Source organism: Aricia agestis, chromosome 14 (assembly GCF_905147365.1).
Source record: "Aricia agestis chromosome 14, ilAriAges1.1, whole genome shotgun sequence".
NCBI lineage: Eukaryota > Metazoa > Arthropoda > Insecta > Lepidoptera > Lycaenidae > Aricia > Aricia agestis.
In genome coordinates, this window is record NC_056419.1 from 8,601,443 (window position 1) to 8,617,219 (window position 15,777).

Sequence of the window (15,777 nt, forward strand, 5' to 3'; positions counted from 1 at the left end):
TAGTTTCATGTTTTGTTGTAAGTTTATTTTATTCGATAAAAACTGATATTTATGGACGATTTCATTCATAATATTGCTATAAATTATTATGTAAGGCATCAGTCATAATTAAATATTAGGCATTTATACATAGACCTAGTAGTAAAAATATTTATGCGGACTATACAAGGTCTGCCGTCTTTATCTATCGCGACTCTTTCAATGTGTCAGACAAGGATAACAGACTTTTCACAGTGGATGTACTCAGTACTGTACTTTTTAATTAACTTTTACATTACTTTGCTATAGAAAAAGAAAACTTACAAAGTGTGGCGGTACCCACAATTCGCCTAACATTCCTGCATCGCGCTATCGAAGTTTCGGAGGACGGCAAGATATATACCTACAACGTCTGAAATGACGTCAGTGGGCTTCGGCCTGACCGAGCATGCTATCTCTCTCGGTCGGAAGATCTTCCTTTTCGGCCGCCACTAACAACGTTAAATTGGTGACCCCGAAGTGATATCGAAATGACAGTAAAGTTAGAAAGTAAAATATATAACACGGGACTAAGTATGTGATTTAACGATTAGCAATCACATACATTTTAATTGTTACTTCGTCTGTTAGGTAAGGTAAGTAATAGATCTCATAACAAGTGTTCAGACCTCTAAACACCAGAGAGTTTCCTTGCGTATTGCGCACGCTGCGGCTTAGGGTTAATTCAGACCGAAACGTGACGCGTAGATGCATTTCTAAATTTGTATGGATTTGACAGATTTCAATTTTTATTTTTTTATGAAATAAGGGGGCAAACGAGCAAACGGGTCACCTGATGGAAAGCAACTTCCGTCGCCCATGGACACTCGCAGCATCAGAAGAGCTGCAAGTGCGTTGCCGGCCTTTTAAGAGGGCATAGGGTTAATAGGAGAGGGTAGGGAAGGGAAGGGAAGGGAATAGGGGAGGGTAGGGAAGGGAATGGGGTAGGGGATTGGACCTCCGGTGAACTCACTCACTCGTCGAAACACAGCGCAAGCGCTGTTTCACGCCGGTTTTCTATGTGAACGTGGTATTTCTCCGGTCGAGCCGGCCGATTTGTGCCGAAGCATGGCTCTCCCACGTATAAATTGCGTGAGGCGTCGTGATAAATTGTCAAATCGCGTTTTGATCTGAATTGACCCTTAGTTTCAATAAAACCAGCCACTGTGTGGAAGTGATTATACCTTAAAATGCACTATATTATATTATGACTTGATATAGTCTAACCGAGCGAGAAGAACTGTTTGCTGTTGGGCATCTTCTGTCTCTGCTTCTTGAGGAACTCGCGCGCCTGCTTGTCGCCCTGTCTCGACTCCAGGGCTTTCATGGCATCACCGTCTGAAAATAAATAGTTATAAATTCATTAATTCATTATATTGGGTAATATTAGTAGGTAAAGTGGTAGCGGAAACTATTGTGATCGATTATGATGTGAGACGGTCGGGCAACGTTATTTACGGGCGTGTTATTGACACGTTTCAGGCGAGTTGCTAGTGTATTGCTAACGCATCGCTGGTGCGTTGTTGGCATGTTGCTGACGTGTTACTGTCGTATTGCTGGCGTGTTGCTACCATGTTGCTGACATATTGCTGGCGTTTTGCTGTTGCACATACCTATGTTGGTCGGGCGAGACAGTGGGAGGTGCTGCTGCGGCAGGCTGGCGATGGGTGCTGGCGTGTGCGGCACCTCGCTAAAGTGCAGGTACGCCTCGCCCACAAACGTGTTGCTGACGCTGAACATGTCTTTATCCTTGATCACGAGATGGATGAGAGCGTCTGGTGTCCGGCTTTGCTCGGCTGACAGCGGTCTGGAGAGAAGAATACGTGTATAATATAATAATAGTTTATGAACTCAAGTAAATACTGGTTTTTTTCTAACTTCTAACCCATAAATTGCGTACGCGTGTACGTGCATACTTGCGTGTGTGCTCGCGTGCATGTGTTCGTTCTGTACAGATATTATGTGTGCGTATACGTTTTTCTACAATATAACTGAAAAATTTATCAAAGGTATGAATATCATCTGTAGAATGGTTGTACTTACATTAGGAACATTTCGTCGTATAGTGGGAAGAGATTTTTGTTGTGCGTCTGCGTTTTGGGCTTCTCGATATTTGCAAACGCATCCTCCGGTTGGAGTCCGACTCTCACATACGAATCACACAATCCTGAAAAATACATATTATGATATTTTCATATTTCAAGCACTAATATGTTTCTGCACTGTCAAATACAACTGCAAAGTGAACAAAAATATAATTTTGCCTATTTTTATTTCTGGTCTGTATTCAGTATTGTTACTTCACTTTATATTCTTATAAACGTAATACGATTCTGCTCGATTAATATGAAAGGTGCGTGTGCCTACTCCTTTTCTAGGGGATGATCTATACTACCGCAAATATATTATATATAATATTTAAATATTTAAATACAATAGTATTAATTATTGACATTATAAAACCATCACTTGCCATTCGAATCCGTGGCCACCAAATTCCGTGCATTCATGATCTCAATCTTCAGATGATCTTCTATGAACTGGGCTCGGACTGTTAACATTCCCATCTTGGGTTCGCTGATGGCTTGTTGTTCCTGCCACCTCTCCAAATGGTACTGATGAATAAGTTCCCTAGTCTCCATACCATGAAGTTTCAACAGATATTCCACTCTTTTCAGTGTTTCAGACGTATAAACCTCCTTTCCGTCTTGGCGAAAAGAACGCACCATAATTTTCAAACATTCGTGTAGGTTGTGGAAAAAAGATGGCGGACGACGTTTCTGGAAATTGAGTTTTTAATTAATTTTTGTTTGTTAATAAATAGACTCCGTCACCATCATGCTTAGACCCATCACCACTACAGGGCATACAGGATTCATGCGTACATAACAAAGGTTGTCTCTACTATTATAGAACAAATTTTTAACTTTATCCATTTAATTAGAAGACATTTATGTACTTATATTTTATAATTAATAAGTTAGGATTTAATAATGTGATCATTTTAATAAAATTTATTTAAAAAAACTGATAAGTTATCGCTTTAAATGATTTAAGAAATTATTAAGGTAGAGTATAGCCTGTCAAAAAAGTGAAGAAATTAAAAAGTGGTAACATCGTAGTGTCATCGCTTTTTTCTTAGTTTGATTTGAAAGGGATGACACTACGATGTTGTCACTTTTTAATTTCTTCACTTTCTTGACAGACTATATGTTAGAGTTTTTTAAAAATAAGTGTTATTTAAAACGACGATACTAGCGCTATCTGTATACCAATTTATTTTTGTTTATTTCATCAAGATTCTTCAACCATAGTTAGTTTTAAAATGTATTTCATAGTTCGTGCGTAAATATCATGTTTTGTGTCATAATTCCGATAAGTGAGAAATTCAAGGTATAAGGTTAGTGCAATTCAGAGACAAAACAATTCTTGCAACGTCACGAACAGGCAGTAGAGAACCAGAAACATAAACTTGCGTACGAAAATACCATTACCATTGCAATAAATAGGAAGACCTTAATAGAATACAAAGTATTCATAAAATAGAAAGAGAAAAATATATCCATTTGCACAAAATTAACTTATCTAAACTTAAACATAAGAGTAACAAAGGCATTTTAATTTAATACATAACATCTGACTCTCACTAAAGTAGAAAAATTACACTTAATTTATCTTGTTATTTGCTAGATAGGACATATTAGATGTTGCCTGCGGCTCTACAGGTAACATTGAAAAAAAAGCTTTCGAGATAAGATCTTTGTTTTTATCCAATCTTCCAGATATTAACTATCCCATTCCGAATTTCATAAAATATTTTTGTTGTTTTTGCGTTATAGAGAAACTTCTGCATTTATACTATAGAACTACTAAATTGTAAGGAATCTTTAATATCAATACGATTTATCCATCATAATTAAATTATTAAGACACAAGCAGGACATATTTATACATACAACATTTTACTATGTTCAAAGGTTTAGCCACTACGTATATCAGCACACATACAATATGTTTATATACACAAACGGACATAAGATAATCAGCATGGCCCCTTAATAGCAAATAATATAGTTAATTATTTTGCCATTTTCCAGGCAATACGTCATGTGGTCAAAATTAATAATAATTATTGGTAGTCTTATAAAGTGCATATTTTTTATTTGACTCAATTACATTTAAACGGGTTAAGAACGTATTGAGTCAGAACGATAACACATAAGAAAATAATGTAAATAGAACATCTACTGTAACATAATTCTTAATATTATGTTCTCTTTATGCAAATACTTCAGCTCTTAAAACGCTGGTCCAGTAATATGCTTATTTGTATTATGAACAACATATTATATAAATCATCGGTACGTGGAAACTAAAACTATTTCAGGCAATGGCTTAGACGACAGGGGTCATGCTATACAGTACTATACACAGGTACATAAATAGTGTTTTAATTTGGAATCATTACCGCATCCAAATTGGCGGCTGCCGATTTGTGCAAGCGTCTCGGGTCGATATAGCGAGTTATTTTTGCCCTTCGGTGCTAACAAATAAAAAAAAGTTAACTTAAAAAAAACAAAATGTCATCTAAATGTGCTTCCATTTTCAAAAACTAAAAAAAAGTGTTTTGTTTTTTATAAAATAATTCAAATGTGCGTTTTGGTAGCGTGCGACACAAATGCATTATTTACCGGAAACACTAGAGAGTACGGCGATACTCTGTTTTTGCCAAAATATCTACGCCTAAGTAAGCGGATACGGGTAGTTATTTTCTCTTTCTACAAAATTAAATGTTAAAACATAGGTTAGTAAAGAAATTGTAGGAAAGTTAATATAATACGGTCCAGTAAAAGAGTATTAAAAAGTAAGTTTTACTTATTACTGAACCTGTTAAAAAGTATAAAAACTTTGTTACTTTTGTTAATAAAGAAAAAAAAAGGTTAGTAAAGAATGTTCAAATTACCTCCAAATTAGCTTGTATCAGTTCATATAAAACCTCGCCCAGTTGTTCCCAAACTATGTCGAGGGTTCTAGAAAAGTTTTCGTTGTTCAGATGTTGGTACAAAGTGTCAAGGTTAGCCTCTAGGTATCGCATGACGCGATCCATACTGGAACAGTCTTGATGTAACAACTCCGCGCCTTCTATCAAAAACCTCGTGATGGACGGCATCATCTGTAATTGAGAATATTTTAATAAATAAATATTATGTAAAAAAAGTAACGACATTTAACTGAGAAATACAAGTCTACGTAGTCATACTTGTAGTTTGGTAGGGTACTTGTAATTTGGCAGGGTTATGTCGAGTCAATATAGTCGTGATCTGTCTGCTTAAGTACTATGATTGGACTTCGAACGAATAGAAACAAAATTCAAGTTACCTTTTTGATCATAACTTCTAAAAGCTCGACAATTTTATTTTTGACTGTGTCGATGGCATTCTCGATAACATTTTGCAGCGTCTCTTTACACCTGAAAAATTAAAATAAATTATATATGTTTCGCTATCTGATCGCAATTTACTAATAATGACATTTCTCAACGCCGTTCTACATAGTTTCACAGTTTTAAGAACTTATGACTAGCCGAAAAAACTCTGTTTTGCAACTTTACTATCCCGGGGACGTTATATTTTTTATGTCTCCATAAAAAAAAATTTGGCGGCCATTGCTCCAGAATACACAGGGTGTAACAAAAATAAGTGATAATAACGCACCTCTGCGCCTCGTTGGGCGACGCCTCGCACAATTGAAAGTTGCCTTCAAAAAATGATGGAAAACGCTTTTTTTTATTTGTATTTTTACTGCCTTAGAATATAATAACGCACCTCTGCGCCTCCATGGGCGACCTGGCCTCGCACATGCGCTGCACGATCTCGTCCATGCCGAGTTCACCTACAAACGGCTCGAGACTGCGCCGCACGTAGTCTATGTTGTTGATAGCCACACACCATTCTGTCGTTACCTACGTTGTGAGGGGTTTAGAAATTAGTTGTTGTACAACCGTTGTAGAGCTTTAGGGGTCTTAAATGGCTCTTTCGGCAATTCAAATTATAAAACAAAACCTTTTCAAGTTTGAAAAAAAGAGGCCATTTTTTTCGATGTCTGTAAAAATTTTACCTCAAGCATGTAAAGAGATACTTCATTTAAATTAGACTGATGTTTTTATCGGGCCATTTATTCAAAAGCATAAATGAACGTGTAATAGATTAAGTATTGATAAAAAACAAATTTTGTCGAAATAGTGAAGCCCAAATTGGTCCATAATAATAATAATTAACCAATATTCAATAATACATTACGCTTAAAATTCCTGAAAAGAAAAAAACATAAAAAATTACCTCGAACCGCGTGTCGTAAACTGTGCTAACGGTGCCTACGCTCTCGACGCGCGCAGACATGCGCTCCGAGTAGAACACGCAGCAACGGCAGATATCCTGAAATAATAATATTTTTATTGCATTGAAAAAAGATAAAGAATTATAAACTCTTTTGAAGTACTATCCATCCACTCCTTAATACATATAGTTCTTGCAATCTACGAGTACGATACACGCGTACATGGCTCGCTCGCTACTGACTGCTCCGTCAGGTACGCACACTAACGAAAATGTCTATTCACAAATACAACTACAAATAAAGGCTACGCTAAATGAGTGTAAATGAGGCGCCACCGTCGAAATTGTTGTGTGCTGTGGATGAAATTATTAAAAAGCTGTGGGCTAATCTAGTTTCTACATCCCAATACATAATTATTTATTATGACGTATCAATTCTTTTATCCTATATATTTAAGGCTCATACATTTTCTAAGGTAAAAACATCTACTAACTCGAAATATTTACTTACATCAATGATCTTCGCAACAAAAGTGTAACATCCCTCAACGTCAGGCCAAGCTAGTTGCTGCCAGAATATCTTGATCTGGTAGAATATAGCCAGCGTGTCTACTCCTGAACTGCTGTATTTCACGTTAGTGTCTACTGGAGTCAGGTTATCCAGTTCTACCGCTTTCTCTATACGAGTCAATGCCTTGTACGCGGCTATGTCCAACCATTGGGCTACTCCGCCGAAGAACCACGAATGGAACTTCGATATGGCGTAGTTGCTCCACTCAGTTTCGTTCAAGCCTTGGCCTAACCTGCAAGAACATACTTGACATTAGGTATTAGAACAATATATAATGCAAACAATAATTATTTCATAAGTTTTCATGACGTATTAAGAATGCAATAACCATAACTTTGCTCATCAGAAAACTAACTATTGCCGATAGTCGATACATACAAACCAATCATTAGTGATCAGACTAGGTTTGTTTAGATATAACCAATATTTTTTTTTAAATTTCAATATAGGATAAGTTCATACCATAATTTTCTGAACAAAAATTTTTTTCTACAACATACGTCGCACAGCAGACGTAATTTGGACGGGTCGATATCAAACCCAGTCGACAGAACGTGACTAACATTAGCTTGGCATAACCCTATCAAATGACGTAGGTCCGACATGTGCTTATGAATAAACTCTTATACTCACGTCAAAAACCTCTGCAGTGCCAGGTACAGCTCGAACAGCGTGGTGCCCATAGCCAGGGGTTCGGAGCCCACATCAGGGGTGCCCAACCCCGTCTCCCCATTGAGACCACCGGCCAGCTGCACGTTGGAGTTACTCTCGCTGTACCGCAGGCGCTTCAGGCTCTTACACACCTGGACCACCTCGGGTTCAACCAGGGATGCGATTTTGTTCTCGTACACCCCGTATAAAGCTTTGGAATAGGGGAACGACATTACTCTGAAAAGGAGAAGGGAATAAATTAGTATCGTGTGTATTTAAATTAGTATCGTGTGTATTTAATATATATTTTTTTAAAGTTTTGCTACTTATTTCAAAAAAATAATGAAATTTAACCTAATATGAATGTGTAACATTTAATGGTGGTCAGTCCTATTTGACGACATTTGATCGGTCGCTGAAACGTCAGATGGCACTGGCTAGCATACCGTTTAAACTTTAAAGCTTAGAAACAGACCCAATATACAATCATTTACTTACTCTCCGAAAACTCTATCAAAATATTCGATGGCTCTCTGCAAGTCTGACCGCACCAGTTGGATCACCCTGATCAAGTGCTGTAGTCTGGACTCCTCAGTCTTGTCCTTACACTCGTTATTGTCCAGAATGTGAACAAACCAGTCCGAAGCACCCTGGATCACCGCCTGACTCAGCACCTCATGGATGGTCAGCTTACTCCCATCACCTTTCTCCCTCAACCAACCGTATAGGTTTACAGGGAACAAGTCTATCGTCTCCGGAAGATCTAGGAGGGACAACTTGTATAGTATCTTCAGCACTTCTCTCAGGGTCTTCATGACAGTTTTGTCTCCGGCGGTCTTCTTCCGGAGTTTCCTGATGTGGCTGAAGCAAGTCGGTAGAAGCTTCTTAGCGGCGTCCCAAAACAGCTTGACATCCTCTTCATTTATAAGGCCTGGAAAGTATGGAGAAAATTCTTTAATATTCAAAACTCTTTGGTAAGGTTAGCTTAAGATTTACACTGAAGAACTAAGAAGAACTGCTAAACTATTGCGCTAGCTAGTTGTCCGCTAAGCACAGACCACTCGCTGATATTCCCTCTCTTTCCCACCTATATAGTATTTATAAATCCATCAGTGAGCGCGCAGTACACCACCCGCTGGGCCAGCGCGTTGTCGGCGGGGCACAGGCCGATAATATCCCCTCTCTTTCCCACCTATATAGTATATATATTGTATACATCCGTCTCACTCACTCACCGGACTGCAACGGCTTGGTGATCTTGTCTAGCAGGTTGTTGAAGAGGGTGAAGCTGAGCGGGTGGTCGACAGTGAGCGCGCAGTACACCACCCACTGTGCTAGCGCGTTGTCGGCGGGGCACAGGCCGCTCTGCGCCGCGTGCTGCGTGAGGATCGCTTCAGCGGGTGCGCTGAAATTGCCGCACCACCAGTATGGCGCCACCTGAAATTGGATACTTGCTTATGAGAATTCAGAATACTACTTTCGATTAAAAACTATTAGAGTGATTTCAGAATACTATCCATTGTTCTTACGTTCGATTAAAAACTTTTGATTTCGCTTTGGCACAACCAGAAACTAAGTCAAACATGACGTCGTTACCAGACTAGGCGACTAGAGACTTTTAGCTAGTTTTTATTATTCGTAGGTTTTAGCATACATGACATAATATTATGAACTGCTTTCTCAAAAGTTCTACATTTACTGTTTTCATATTTAAGAATATTCCATATAATGGTATTTGATAACATTCCATACTGAGGGACGAACGTATCGTCCCTAAATATGGAACAGTGATGCGATATATGTCTTAAAATGCATCTAGGGTTCAAGACGAATAACTAAAGTTTTTTATTAATTAAATAAAATCAAAATTTTAGTACTTACTCGTAATTAAAATATAAGTAAGTACATCACTCTATTAGTTTGTATTTCTAATAGAAATATTATTCCAAAACATACAAAGTTTGTCATACCTTAGAGCTCTCCAGCTCGTGCAGCAGCAATATCCTCAGCAAATGTCGGTGCTCCTGCGCAGCAACCTGCGAGTTCTTCTCGGAGCTGAAGCTGCACCGCACCTTGAGCACTCCCTGCCGCCGCAGCTTGCTCTTCTTGCTCAGGTTCAGCCACATCGACATGCCGCCGGCGGGAATCGACTGGTAAAAAGATGATACATTAGCTGACTTCAAAAAGGAGTATATTTCGACACAAAAAGAATTATATTCCAATTACAAAAAGAATATGTTCCATCTTCAAAAAGGAGTATATCTATTCCGACTCAAAAAGGAGTAGGTATTAAAGTACTTCTAAAAGGAGTATATTCCGATAAAAAATATACTCTTTATTCCCACTTCAAAAAGTAGTTTTTTTCGATAGTAGAAAATTCAATAGATACTTTGTGTTCGAATAGGATGTAAACTGCGAAAGAGCAGAAGACGCGAAAATTAGTGGCGGTACCAATGGCTCTCGTTATACTAAATAGAATAACGCCTGTTTGGCCATTATGTATGTTGGTTTGTAGTAGAAAATTTTAAATAATGATAAAACTTGCATACTAAATAGAATTAGTCACAGAACTAAGTAAACCTGAAAATTACTAATCCAAGTAGGTAAGTAAGTACCTACTTAACTACTAACTCCAAACCACAAATCACAATACAAAGAAGACTAAATATTATGTTACAGATATTTTTTGAAAATTCAAAATCCATAAAAATAACCATGTTTATATTATGACTGTACTGAATTCAGAAAAAATGTAACCCAAGATGTATGTAAGTACATGGAACATAATATTATGCCAATTGCAAATGATACAGTTTTTTCTGACTTCAGAGTTTATTTACCTCTGATAGGATATTACTCTCGAACAAGCATGATTTTTAACCGACTTCCAAAAACGAGGAGGTTATACGTTCGGCTGTGCATATGTTTTTTTTTTTATGTATGTTCAACGATTACTCCGCCGTTTGTGAACCGATTTTCAAAATTTTTGTTTTGTTGTATAGGGTATTACTACAATTTGGTACCATGTTCAGAAAAATGGTGACCTGATGATGGGATCCATGAGTAATCGAGGGAACTCCTCGAAATTATAGAGTAAGAATTACTTATTTAATACTTTTTAGTTCATATTATTATAGTTTTTACCTTGGAAGTCGGTTTTAATTTTTTGTTAAAAATAATAATTATAGAATGTTTATAACACTCGCATGTGGCAAATGATTTTACCTATCATCTGCCCCGTGCGAGTTTCTTACGCCGGTTCTTCTTGCCGGGCTATTTCCCGAGCCGGTATTCATAATGCCTATTTTGAATAAATTGATATATTTTTTATTGAATAAGTAATTGAAAACGGACTACAATTAGCGTATCAAATAAACACGCTTGTTAACATGCAATAAGTTTTAAGTTTCAACCTAATACTTAGCTTCCGTGACACTTATTACTTTGTCAATAGACTTTAATAATAAGTTCCAACACGAAGGCCGAAAAGGTTAAACTTAGGCTAATGACTTCAACACTGAACTAAATAAAAATACCATGCAAAATTCAACCGTCTCTACAACACATATAGTTCAATATCGATTGTATTTTAGAACCAAATTCTTCCTAAATGCGACACACACAATGTGGATAAATAATAAGACAAAATATCCGGAGGACTCATTTTCCGACGAAATGACCTTGCTATAACAATTTTTCTGCATGACTAACTAAAATAATATAAATTGGGGCATTTATTATAATGTAGCTAAATGTGTAGCGTACTTATGTAGAGACACGCAAAATTAAAAATATTCATGTAGTTTTAATAACTTGATAGAGTATTAAAGATCCAATAATGTTTATCTGTCTTGTTCTTTGCAAGCTCAAGTAGGTAAACAATAATAAGACAGTATAGTAAGTAGCAGTAGTAGAGATATACTGTATTTGATTTACAAGTAGTCAGAAACACTTTAACAACACTTGAACTGATAATGCAGTAGTTATCTACCTAATCACAGCTATCAAATTGTGTATAATTTACTTCATATTACAATTGCAAGTAAGACGAAAAGAGATTTTTGCAAAACTAAACAAACATAAAGCAGGCCATAAACGCAAGGGTGTACCTGACAAGTGACAGGTTTGCCTGAGCAGTTACGCCTGTCAGGCAAAGTTGAAGCAAAACCTGAACTTCTGTAACATACACGCTCCGGTTTATCTGAACAGTTGACCTGTCAGGTACACCCTTGCATGTATAGCCACAGAATACATATTAGAACAGCTCGACAAGGCTCTAAATGAACGTGGGTGACATTGACGGGAGCGCTGCTGGTAAAGGAGAACTGTAAAACACATGTCAAAAATGACGTTTTTCTATGATAGAAGCGTTTAGTTCCTTTTCTCACCACGTTCATATAAAGCCTTGTCGAACTGTAACAAGTATAGCCTGCTTATGTCAAGTTACTTGTAAGAAAATCTTACCTTTAAAGGTATATTTGATGTGCCGATGAGCTCGTTGTCGTGTTTCCCCGTCGACGCGGTGATCGCAATCTCCTTCATCAGCTTCCGCAGACCCTTCACGCCCTTCACCTCGAATATCTTCGTCATCTTCTCCTTCACAGTCTCCGCTGGGTCGAAGTCCCTAAAAAAACAATTTATTCGAACATGATTATTGATTTTTTTTCGAATTGGGGGCCTTACTACTGTCGGGAGCAGTCTTTTGCGGGTAACCTTATCATAGACAAGTACTCCGATTCTTCAAACTTACAATCTGTCATCTAAGGCACAATTCTCAAACCTCGAACAAAGATTTTTCGTTCGAAGATTAGACTTTAGGAAAATATTTTAAATCGGAGTAGAAAATGGTTCGGTTGCCGACTATTTATATTTTGGCCAGGCGGCTGTTTTATACCAGTAAACTTTGCTCTTAAGAAGATAATTCATAGTAATTGTTATGTGTTGTTATATCACTATGAAGTTCACAAACACTGTTAAAATTTAAGTGACACGTTAGCTTCATCAGTCCAAAGTATTTGGTCGTTACGTGGTCAAATTGTTCAATTAAGATTGAAAACTTTTTATTAGACAACATCCGTTCTGGTTAGCAGATGTTATCAGAATACACTAAAACTTTATGGATTTCTGTCACTTAACCGAGTGGTATACGTGACAGAAGTCCATCTATATTCTGTACCGAGATGACTAACAATATTTTGTAGATAGGCTTTTTTTCTTCAAGGGCAAACAAAATAAACTTACCAAACCTCCAGACACAGTGAATCATCTTGTAAACTGCCCGGCATAGGTCTGAAAATAAAAGTTAAACAAACATAAGTAAAGCTGCTAGCTGATGTTACACCACACTTATTCGGCATAAGTGTGGCCTCTTGGCCCCGTGTAATTTAGGGAGCCTTAATCCCAAAATAAGAAAAATGGGTACAGATCAATATATCTGTGCCCAAACAGGGAAAGGGTAAGTATCTGAATTCTGAATACAATGTGGGACACCGGCAAGGTGTCAGCCAAGATACAGAGGATTTTTTTACTAATATCACATTTAAAATTAGTAGTTGATTCAGACCCTAATGTAAACAAAACGTAAACAGACGCAAACCAAAACATTCTTTGAAACGTTTGTTACGAAACACACGTAATATTATTAAACTACTGACCTTTGATGAAACTGAATTCTATTCACAATGTTACTACATTTCCGTTTATTTGTTTATTTCACCTAATATAGGATTTAGGTAAATTAAATACAGAAAAATTAACGGTCAAAAGCACGGTATAGCAATATGAATATTGCTATACTGTGGTCAAAAGCACAGTATAGCAATATGTTATATTGCTATACTGTGGTCAAAAGCACAGTATAGCAATATGTTATATTGCTATACTGTGGTCAAAAGCATTCAACACATTTTTATTTCAATATAAACTTATGTGTAATGGTAGGTATCGCTGAAGTATGTAGGTACCTAATGTAACGCTTATCTTTATATCCATAATCCAATCTACAGAAAAAAATACAACCAAAGCCAAGCAAATGACTAAAACATTATGTCTACAAATAAAAAAAACTTACAATGAAAAATGTTCCTCCCAAGTCGGGTTGAGTGTAGACGCCTTTACTGACGTGTTGTACCTCTGTGACGTGTTGGACATGAGGTAAATTGTCACGAAGGGATCGCTCAAACCCGTGGGGTCTTTGGGCACTAAATCTTTCCCCTCCACGACCTCCACATTCAGCATCAGCTCTGGCGGCTGCTTGGCCTCTGCCATGGTGAGCAGTTCAGTATGCTTGTCGTTGGATATCTTGAAGGCTTCCTGCACGTAGGACAGCATAGCCGCCTGTCCCTGCTCGCATCCTACGTCACATCCCCCAACATTGTGTAGGATCTCATACAGGATCTCAAGGTACAACTCATCCACCTAAAATAACAAATATATATCAGAAAAATATTCAAAATTAGAATGGTCTTTTTGAACGTTAAAAACCCCCAATTCCGTAGTAAAGTGCTGCAGTTGGGCTCTCTTATCTAGCTATAAAACAGAATCAACTATATTAAAACATAAATAACTAACTATATTATTAAGTCCTAAGAAAGCCATTTAATTGACTCTTTAAAACAATTATAATTGACTCTTTAAAACAATAATAATGTTTCACCACTTCCTAATAAGTGCCGGAGACCACAACTTAACTTGACAAATAGAGTATGGAGCATCTGTCAAATAAGTTGTGGATAGCCTATCCGGAACCTTACCTACCAGGAAGTGGTGAAACAGGTCCTTAATAAAATATATACTTTTATTCATTCAAAGTATTATTTTTTTTCATAGAATCGTCAGTGTACCTTACATTTCTCTTTCACTCTATGCATCTCTACAATATATTTTCAACTTTAAAAGATCCCTGAAAAATCTAAACCATTTTCTTTTGAACTAGTTACTAGTATGTAGAAGCTGGTAATAAATATTAGGTAATTGTCAAACAATTAACATGTTTTGTTTTCCTCAATTACCATGCTAATAGCGACATAAAATAACTCAACGACCCATTGTTATTTTAATTCGTTATTATGTGCTGTTATTTCATATACGTATTTAAATATTTCAAATTACACAACGGTATATATCAGAAAAGTACGTACCGATGAATCATAGTAGTACCGTAATTTCATCCAAACGAATCAAAACATAACCCCCCGAGAACCGCAGAAATACTGACTATACAAGCACCTACAAGGAAGACGTATAAAAGAAAGGGGTTTCCTAGCGACGTCACAACATGGCATGGCATTTGAGGTGTCCCCCGTGCAGTAGACAGCGGTAGACATGGCCGTATCGACCCAATAGCAGGGTTATAGCGTGAGAATTATTGATCTGATAGAAACTCTACGTACGTACAGATGGGTACGATTTATCGCTCCACTAACAGCCAAGTCTATATTCGTTAAATTGAGCACGTAAACATTAACTAAAGTAGTCTGTTTTAAAGTTTTTTCTAGCCATTATCTATTCAGCTACCTACTTAAGTCGTAACAAATGAATCGAATTCTTTTTTTAAACCGTGAAGTCATTTCCAAGAGCAAAAGGTAGAGTTTGTCACCTTTATTTTTTTATTTATACGCTTCGGTGATTTCTTTTATTGAATTGTTTATTTTAAAAGGATGTATTATTTCAATCTAATTTGAATACTACATGAGCAACATTAAAAACATTGAAAGTAAGAGTTAACCTTTCCTTGAAATACTCGTAACTCTATTATATAACAAAAACATTTTCATTCAAGAGCGAGTATTTTTCTAAACGGAATAGATATATCTATCAATAACGTTACAATAACAATGAACGTACTGTCATAGACTGTATGATAAGGCTGGTCTGCCGATCTAGCAGCTCCTTCTTGACCCCCCTGTACTTAGTCCGCAGAGTTCCCGACCCGTACATGATTACACACAACACTTAATCAAAGTTCACTCAACACGCATGTTTCTGAACGCGGGAGTTTCTGAAAGATTCAGTAAATTCCGCGAGACGTCATCGCGTCTGGCTGAACGGACCGGGACTCGGGACTTCGGACGCACCGCGGCCAAAATCTATTTTCGCGAGGCGCCGCCAACCGCAAGGAAAGTGATAGTGAAAAGTGAAACCTTTTTACAATAACATAATTATTGTACTCATTTTTTCCGCTTTTAAGATATACTTAACGAT

At 37.1% G+C, this 15,777-nt stretch overlaps 1 protein-coding gene across 7 annotated transcripts in view; it reads right to left on the minus strand.

The window, feature by feature from the left end:
• Positions 1 to 1,058: 1,058 nt before the first annotated feature.
• The window catches only part of LOC121734011 (protein unc-13 homolog 4B), a 46,336-nt gene continuing 31,617 nt past the window's right edge, over positions 1,059 to 15,777 (minus strand). For 4 of the 7 annotated variants that reach the window (XM_042124426.1, XM_042124425.1, XM_042124428.1 and 1 more), the window contains 18 exons: positions 13,646 to 13,992; positions 12,817 to 12,864; positions 12,040 to 12,199; positions 9,546 to 9,725; positions 8,811 to 9,012; positions 8,074 to 8,506; positions 7,558 to 7,812; positions 6,865 to 7,156; positions 6,357 to 6,452; positions 5,844 to 5,980; positions 5,398 to 5,488; positions 4,982 to 5,191; positions 4,710 to 4,796; positions 4,487 to 4,561; positions 2,492 to 2,798; positions 2,062 to 2,185; positions 1,632 to 1,825; positions 1,059 to 1,356 (listed from right to left, as the gene is read on the minus strand). In XM_042124426.1, coding sequence (XP_041980360.1) covers positions 1,241 to 1,356; positions 1,632 to 1,825; positions 2,062 to 2,185; positions 2,492 to 2,798; positions 4,487 to 4,561; positions 4,710 to 4,796; positions 4,982 to 5,191; positions 5,398 to 5,488; positions 5,844 to 5,980; positions 6,357 to 6,452; positions 6,865 to 7,156; positions 7,558 to 7,812; positions 8,074 to 8,506; positions 8,811 to 9,012; positions 9,546 to 9,725; positions 12,040 to 12,199; positions 12,817 to 12,864; positions 13,646 to 13,992 — 3,354 coding nt within the window. In that variant the 3' untranslated portion in view covers positions 1,059 to 1,240. Of the gene's footprint in view, positions 1,357 to 1,631; positions 1,826 to 2,061; positions 2,186 to 2,491; positions 2,799 to 4,486; positions 4,562 to 4,709; positions 4,797 to 4,981; positions 5,192 to 5,397; positions 5,489 to 5,843; positions 5,981 to 6,356; positions 6,453 to 6,864; positions 7,157 to 7,557; positions 7,813 to 8,073; positions 8,507 to 8,810; positions 9,013 to 9,545; positions 9,726 to 12,039; positions 12,200 to 12,816; positions 12,865 to 13,645; positions 13,993 to 14,714; positions 14,760 to 15,420; positions 15,634 to 15,777 lie in introns of those variants that run through there. The other 3 variants (XM_042124429.1, XM_042124430.1, XM_042124431.1) reach the window with 3 other exon arrangements.